This window comes from Buceros rhinoceros, unplaced genomic scaffold (genome assembly GCF_000710305.1).
Source record: "Buceros rhinoceros silvestris isolate BGI_N320 unplaced genomic scaffold, ASM71030v1 scaffold26716, whole genome shotgun sequence".
In the NCBI taxonomy this organism is placed as follows: domain Eukaryota; kingdom Metazoa; phylum Chordata; class Aves; order Bucerotiformes; family Bucerotidae; genus Buceros; species Buceros rhinoceros.
Window position 1 is genome coordinate 14,781 of NW_010419691.1, and position 8,306 is coordinate 23,086.

The 8,306-nt window shown below is 43.8% G+C and overlaps 1 protein-coding gene across 1 annotated transcript; it reads right to left on the bottom strand.

Annotated features, from left to right (window-relative positions):
• Positions 1 to 1,096: 1,096 nt before the first annotated feature.
• ACP2 (acid phosphatase 2, lysosomal) lies at positions 1,097 to 8,300 on the bottom strand. The gene is made up of 10 exons (XM_010139044.1): positions 8,212 to 8,300; positions 8,042 to 8,139; positions 5,939 to 6,195; positions 5,486 to 5,584; positions 5,234 to 5,323; positions 2,891 to 3,023; positions 2,720 to 2,808; positions 1,997 to 2,103; positions 1,597 to 1,772; positions 1,097 to 1,514 (listed from the first exon to the last, which is right to left on the bottom strand). The coding sequence occupies exons 1-10, from the start codon at positions 8,298 to 8,300 to the stop codon at positions 1,378 to 1,380; spliced, it is 1,275 nt and encodes a 424-aa protein (XP_010137346.1). The 3' UTR covers positions 1,097 to 1,377.
• Between the last annotated feature and the right edge of the window lie 6 nt (positions 8,301 to 8,306).

Here is an 8,306-nt window from a genome sequence, read left to right on the forward strand (position 1 = left end):
TAGGGGAAGAAAATGAGACATCTGTAACCTAAGAACTGGCTTCTGCTGCCAAGAAGGGAAGGGAAGTGCACCAGAAAGGGAAATAAAAGTGGGAAGTGAATGTGCAGCATCACCATGCTAAGAACCTGTGCTTCTGGTGCCTGCTGCAGTCTCCCATTTTCTGCCAAAAGATAGAAGGCAGGTGCTAAGCACTTGGCATGAATTTTCCTGCAGCAGCTGCAGTGTGCACAGAAGTCAGCCTGTGGAAAGAATCACACTTCAGACAAAATGTCAGACTGTGGCAAATAAAGGTATCCACAGTCACCCGCAAACTCTGATCCTTTATGGTGATTTGTTTGTTTGTTGTCCATCCAGCAGGAAAGACAGGAAGAAAAAAAACTACAGAACTTGGAATTTTATCTAGTCCTAGATAAACAGCTCTGGTACATCTCTTCAATTACAGCATAAAAATGTTCTGCTAGTAAAGCATATTCCTTGGGCTTACAGCTGAAGTGTGGACTGTCTGCAGTCTGGATACTCCCTGTAATAGGTACTTGAAGTTCAGAGGTGGGGAAATCAAATTCAAAGGCTGAATCTTCATACAGGGCCCAAGTTTCTTATCTACAGGGACTCTTCTTTCTAGAGTGAACATTGCACAAGAAATTGGGTACGGTTTGCTACGGTCACAGGAATTCATCCCTCTGATGAAGCTTTTGGAACATCTGTGGATCATAAGTAACCTACTTTGAGCTGAGTCCTACAAACTACTACCAGGTTTTCAATCTTATCCTGATTCCAGGCCACTCCTCTCTTGAACCACAATGTGAGGAGGGAAAAAAAGACCAGTTGCAGCAGCAACTACTTGGCAGCACCCTCAAGAAAGACTTTTCACTGTCTGCTGTCACCTGCAGCTGTTCCCTCTGCATGGACAGCAAATGAGTCTTGGTGCATTGTTGGTGAGTTGCATCCAATGGCTTGAGAGAAAAACGCTTAAAGCAGGTTGACCCTGAAGTGAGGGTCTGGAGGTGGCAGTTGCTGGAGGCCCAAGACCCTCTGCCACAGTCATGGTGAGTGGTAGCACTTACAGTTACATGAAAGGAGAAAAATTGTTGACCATCTCCAACTAGCCATGTTGGGAATCCCAGACTAGGTAAGCTGCATGAGGACTGGGGCCACAATCAGTATACTGGCTTTAGAATTAAGGTGTCATTTCTATTAGAGTAGCTCAGTTCTCCCTCTCTGGGATGTCACCTTTAGAAAGGATCCAAAAATCAAGTCCAGCTTCATTCTGGGAAGCAATGGCCAAAGCAGAAGAATGCTTAGTAATTGAAGGTGCTTAATAATCCTTAGGGGCAACACTGCTCCCTCCTACTGCCTGGGAAGGAGGTGAAGCAACTGTCAGGCCTGCTCTTCTCCCTCATTGGAAACGTGCCGGTAGCCAGGGGGCTGAGACTGTATGCGAAAGAGTACAGTCAAGAGGAGGATTATAAGGAGAAGGAGAATGGATCCACACACAGCCAGACCCACAAACAGTTCTGCAACAAAGAAAACAAATGGTCAACATCCTATTGCCCAAGCTTTCCCCTTCTGCCATGCTCTGGTCCACCCTGGGCTCACCTGTGTCGTGCATGCTGCTTGCTACCTGGCATTCTTGCACCCAGTCCTGGGGAACAACAGGATCTGTGAGTTCCAAGAATCTTTGCAGTGGGCATTTATGCTGACAGCCAGGGATTGTCAGTGGGAAAGGTTCCTTCCCACTCTCATTCTGGAAAAACATCTCCACAGAGAAGTTACTGAAAACAAAACACAGCTACATGTTTGGGGTTTTTTTCTTGAGCTGAAGTCATCCCTTCCCAAAAACACAGGGTGCATACCCTTTCCTTTATTCTGCTGGGAGTTTTCCTCCTAAGAGTCTGCCATTAGAAGAAAGATTGCATCCCCCTAAGGTGAAGACTAGCCTAGGTAGGTGAAACCCTTGATGTAAAATCACAGCAGACATCTTTACTGCAACCCTCACCCATCATCCTCTTGGTACAGCTCAAATAAATGACATGAGGCGTATGGTGCTTGAATCTTGTTGTAGACATCTAGAGCCATCTGCAGTGCCACAAGTGTGGTGTCATGCTGAGAAAGAGCGAAAAAGACCCAAATCAGTCACCTGTATGGATGTGGCAGGGCAGCTCCAGTAATGGACAAGATGTGCTGAGGGGACATAACCTTTGTAACTTCCATCTGGAAGAAGGGAGGGGAACCGTACTACTGGAATGGTGACCTGTGATGGTGCCAGAGAAGGCACCATCAGAGAAAGTGAAACGCAGCCATATATATCCCTGTGTTATTCTTTAAGAATTAATCACTAGGGAACAATTTGTGAGAAACGCTTGACTTTCCAGTCAGTAGGCTGCTGGAAAAGGGGAGATGACTCTTTGTCTGCACTGCTTAAACATCTCATCTGAGTAGCATCAACCTATCTACCAAATAAACACAGCAGTGGGTCCCCAAAGTCTGCCAGTCTCATCCACAAGCCTGAGCTAAGATGGACAAAGTGCAGGTTGGGAATTTTACTTAGGGACCCCAGAGGAATGATGTCAGATGCTGCACATCCCACCCAGCCAGAAGCAAAGCTGCATGTCCTGATCACTGCATGGGCTGTAGAGAAAGGGTTAAAATTATCACTAAGCCCCAGTCCCCTGTGAGGAGTAGGAAAGGGATAAAAACTAGCCCCCAAGCTCTAACTTACTGCTGAATAGGCAAGTAGTTTCAGGTTCTGGTGGCCAGAAACCTTTGCTACTTCAGTTAAGTTTTTCCTTATGTGATCCAGCAGGACCCCTGAGGAAAGGAAACAGCAAGTAAGAGGCAAAAACTATTAGACAGAGCAGCATCCCTGAAGCTTCCTCCCTGGTGCACTCACCGCCTTGCAGACGAGCTTTTTCTACCCGATTGTGGATCCCAAACAGAAATTCAAAACCGAAGTCTTTCAGTTGCTTCAACTGAGTCATGACATCTGATGTCACCCATGCAGGTAAATCCATTTTGTGTGTTTGCTAGAAAGAGAAACAGAATACTCATCTTCAGGTAGCACAGATCTCAGATTAATCAGAGAATGCAAGTCAGGAGGTCTGGAGTCCTGCCCAGACCTACTAATTTCCTGTGTTAACTATGTCCCTTTTCTATTTATGCTTCTGTCCTCACACTGCTGTGCTGCATACAAATAATATATGTGGGTTTTAACGTTGTTTCAGGGACTAATAATGAGAAGCATAAAGATTAAAATCTAGGAGCTACATTTCTGTGAAAGCACAAGTGGAGCACAGGGTTATGTTGCAACACCGATACAATCTTCTTAGGGCATTTACTTTACGTGTGGCTGATTCTGCCCTGCAGATGGCATGCAGTCATAAAAAAAAGGCAAGAGAGCACAAACACAAGGTTTCTGGTGTACCTGCGGCACAATTTCCCAGGAGGCTCTGAGGGCCACTGAAGAAAGTTAGCAAGCACTCAGCAGACATAATACTGGCATGCGCCACTGACAAAGCCCAGTACTCAAGCCCAGAATATGCAGCAGTGGGAACCAAGAAAAGAATCTGCTTTGCAGCCAACCCATTACAAAAAAGGATTAGTTACACTGGCAGACAAACAGCAGTTGTGGTTCTGTGGCATTATTTGGAGCAATTTTCTATGCCACATCCCATTAAACTGCCAGAAGATGAGGCTGAATATCCTTAAGGGCCCATTCTGTCTGAGAGGTCTGGAGAAATTACCATCAGCAACTAATTTAGTTAGTTTTTCATAACTTACAAAGAGAATAGAGCTGGTAAGTTCAGCTATTTCTTGGACTTTTTAATTTTTTCCACCCAAATGGTAGAATGATGGTAGAATCACTGGATCACATGAAAAAAACCAAACATTCTCTTCAAGGCACCGTTTGTATGAGTTAGAAAAAAGGAGGAAGCCCAAAGCAGCTGGAGACTGACCGGAGGGTATAGTTCTGAGAGAAAACTCTCCTTCCTCAAAATGTTCTCTTTTAATTTTTGGACAGTGAGCAATTCTGCAAGTTCTTGGGGATTACAGTGGTTGTCAGCTGGCTTTCTGGGCCCAATTTGCAAACTTGTTAAATAAGTCTTGAAAATTAAGATTTTAAATCCTTGATCTCTCTCTGACTAAAGAATTTTTTGTTACTGACAGAAGTTGCTTCACTGGGATTGTTAAAAGACAGGATATCAGGTTTGTGATACCAAGGGCAAATGTACATAGTGCAAGCAGCTTTGGACTGGACTATTCTCAGCTTGCAGCAACTCAAGCTGCTACTTTACATAACAAAGTGCAATTCCATGCAGATTTATCTTTTACATACCCAAAACAGTACATACCACTGTATACCAGTGCCAGCAAACTAAGTGGCTCTGTGCCTCCACAGAATCAGCATGACACAGTATCAAAACACTTGGGTTTATTAATTCTTCTGGTTTCACCTGAAAGATCTCTAGAATTTACTTCATGATGCTGCTTAGTTACACGTTCTGGATACGTGACCTTTACTTTGGCATTAGCACAGCACAGCTCACCTGATATTTTTAGTTTTGTTTTGTTCAACCCTTCCTGAAACAAAACTCGACGTGCTTTGAACAAAACTCGACGTGAATATAGAGTTTGATGCCCCAGCCCAGACAGTAAGAGCATAACATCTGTCTCTAGAGTCTTTCTCTGGCAAAGGACCTTATAATAGGTCAAAAACCAGAGTGGGTGAACCCCGTTTAAGAGAAGAGCATTATTTTCTTTTAGAGATGGCATTAACAGAAGCAAGAAGAAAGAAAAGTGATTGATCTAAACTAATAGAGAGGTAGTCCTACTTTAAGCTCCCAATTTAAATCATAAAGTTAATGCTTCCTCAGTTTCCCGATATCTAATTTCTACCTTACTTAACTTAGACTTGTCCACAGAGATCTAAAGATTTAAAATCACAGTAATTCTCTAGTGACTTTCAAAAGATATTTATTACGCAGGTGGTACTTTTTCTGGCTCTGGTATGACATATATATAAGCTACAAAGTGGGAGGTTATAGGGTGCAAAAGTAGGTAATTCTTGGCACATGCCTCTAGTGAGTAGGACTGTTATTATCCCAGAATTAGAACATTACTTCTAACTGTAGTTTGGGAATGGCTAAAAGTTGTTCTATGGGATTTTACAAAATAATTTTCTACCAAATCCAGCGAGTCCAGATTCCCGTGGCTGTAAGATGATGGTCAAACTTACTTCACAGAACAGTGTGTCATACACACTCCAAACACACTCGAGAGAGACATCCCGGATCCCAGTCTCATTTGCCACCATCTGCAGGAATTGCTGAAGGTATGAGAAAAGAGAAAAGCCTTAAATTTTCTAATCTGATACTGTATTACATGCAGAGGTATTCCTACCATTTTCTCAGAGCTCTGATGGTAGAAAGGTAATAGTACTTTAACTGTGAGCCTAAGACCACCTTATCTCATGCAAACAATCACTTACCCAATTCTCTTTGGTCTTATTTATGTATTCTGGTGAGTGCCGTGTTTCATTCTGTAGCTGTTCATACCGTGGACAGGGGGTCAAAGGAAACTTCAGTAGCTAAGCAAAGACAACAATAACAGCTAGATCACCGAGAACACTGAAGTACAGAATTTATAGTCAACACGCGCAACTGTGATGAAACCCTGAGTATCAGGATGCATCTATGAACAGCCTCAAGTACTGCCTTCCAACATATTGCAGATTGCGTGTGGTCTGCTCAGGCATTCCAGCTAATATACTGAGTCAACACCGCCCCTGAATTTTAGTCTTGTTCTGAGAACAGAAGAACCTTTGCAAAGTAGGTCCCAGGAGGAGTTCAAGATAATGTGAATTGAGACTGAAGCAAGAAGTTGCTTTTGGAGAAGTCAGCACAACACACTATTTGAGTAGTCAAATTTGAGACTAACGTACCCTTTCCTCAGACTCAGGCACTGTATGCACAGGGATAGGCTGCCAGGAGATGTTAGGGTTGAACATCTGTTGTCCCTCTGGGGGATACAGTCCTGCTAGATTGGCCTCTGCACTCATCAGTGTCCTATCACAGTCTGTGCTGCGGATGTAGATCTGCAAAGACAGGGACAGTGCACCATTAGTAATGCTACTGTAAGCGGTGATGCTCAGACACAGGATGATGTACTTGCTGAGGAACAATGCCAAGAGCCCCGCAGCTGCTCACGGACAACAAGATAACAGGATTTGAAGTGACTGAACCTGCTGATTTCAGTCTGGACAAAACTATAAGGATGGATGCAAAGACAATTTGGTGTGTAACTCTGGAGCAGTCTATTCTGGATCAGTGAGATACCGAGATGCACTTTTTGGATGTTACAGATAGATAGAAAGGAGTTCGAATATGAGGAAGAGTTGGAGAAGAGCAAGACAGAGATACATATAAGGATAGACACAGATAGGAAATGTACTATATTTACAGAGCACGACTGTGGCAAATTCCTTCTTTCAGTTCTAGGAATGACCTGCTATGCTCATGAAAAAAACTCTTTTTTCCAAGACTCATTTTTTCTGTTTGAGAAACAAAGACAAGAGTAATCTGACTAACAGGAGAAGAAGAAAAGGGGGAGCTGGGATTCTATTTGATCATTGTGGGCTCTTGGGATTAATGGGCTAAGACTTTTCAGAGTTCAGAGAGATCTGAGCCAGAAAAAGAGAAACAAACAAAAAAAATGCAGAAAAGTTCATAAGGTCAAAATGGCAAAACTTTGGTATTCTGAAAGCACTTAGGGGGAGACTAGAGAGAAACCAGCGATAAAACACGAGGAACACATAGGAAATAATGAAAGAATGTCCTAGAAAACAGCATGTTGAATGTGAAACAACAACAACAAAAAGCCTGAAGAGTGAAATTCAATGTCAAGATTGGGATTTTTTTTCTGTTGTTGTTAAATGAAGAGAAACATAAATAGATATGCTCACTCTGTATAGCACCTCCCATGTGAAGTGTATCTCAAAACTTTTACCTCTTAAGTCACTTTTACCTCTTACCTGTGGCTTGAAAACAACTGACCCTGTACTCATTAGACAGGATACCTTTCATCCTTGGCTGTAAAAAAAAAAAAATGAAGCCCTGAGCATTCATATTTTCTTCAGCACCTTTTGCCAGTGCTCCAGCTGATACTGAGTCAGATGACAGACGGTCATATGGCATCACCCATAGGCAACACTTCTTATAAGGGAGGCTGCTCAAATCAGCCAGGGCTTTAGGAACAGCTTTTGTCTGCACATGCCTTGGTTTGTTTTTCTTTCTTAAGCAAGAGAAGGAAAACAGTTTCAGCTGGCAAAAGCTTTGTAACAGTGAAATATGTTTGGAAAGGAACCACTGGGGAAGGTTAAAGGATCCGTGTTTGAGCTGATGCTGGAAGTTTTGTTAATGAAGCAAGTGTAAAAGAAGGGGTATAATCTGAACTCTGTCAAGCTGGGTATGCACTGGGGAGCCCAAAAAGTGGGGAAACAAAGACAGAAGCCCCTTATGATTTTCTCTGTTTGCTCCATCTAGTCAATTAAGCTCAGATAAAATAACAACCCATACAGTCAGTAGTGGAACAAGGGGTCCTACTGCCCATACGAACCATATGATAGCATGCCTCTCATGGTGACACTTGCTCATGTCCAGTTGACTCAAACCTCTTTGATCAACCAGTATGAGTATTTGGGGAGATTTTCTGTTTCCTTACTCGACCTTTCAAATTGCCCCCTGTGCTAAGCACGTAGTCCCACCAGGACTCCATAACTTTCTAAAAAAGAAACCTACCAGTTTCTTAAGAACTATTATAAAGCATGGCAACATTCCAAAGAGGGGGAAATTAATAACCTTGGGGAACTGAAGATGTCAATACTTTACAGGTGTCGCTACTTTACACTATCTCTAGTGAGAAAGAAGTATCAGTCACAAAACAGCATTCCTGTTGACTTCAGAGCAGGCAGCTGTAAGTCTCACAGCGCTGCTGCCCGGCCTTAAGGCTGGATCGCCTCAGCGCCTGCAGCGAGGGCAGCACTCACACCCGACCCGACCCGTTCCCACCCCGCGCCCAGGTTCAAAACGAAGCCTTGCGCTTGGCCCTCTCTTCTCCAGCTCAGCAGCCTGTGCCGGAAAGGGGCTAGAAAAAACACAAACACATTTTTGAGAAGAGACCTGGCGCCAGCGGCGCTTCCCCTCCGAAAGACCGCACCGGCGGCGAGCGCGGCTCTTCCGGCAGCCCCCGCGCTCAGCTGTTGCCTGGCGCTGAGGTCGGAGGCTTTGGGCGGCGAAGAGCGCCATTCCCCA

Excerpts from the sequence above, each read along its gene's own strand:
- ACP2 (XM_010139044.1), bottom strand. The coding sequence starts at position 8,300 with ATGGCGCTCTTCGCCGCCCAAAGCCTCCGACCTCAGCGCCAGGCAACA. Across the intron at positions 5,324-5,485 it reads ATAAGACCAAAGAGAATTGG|CAATTCCTGCAGATGGTGGC; the intron begins GTAAGTGATTGT and ends TCATACCTTCAG. Across the intron at positions 3,024-5,233 it reads ATGACACACTGTTCTGTGAA|CAAACACACAAAATGGATTT; the intron begins GTAAGTTTGACC and ends TTCTCTTTCTAG.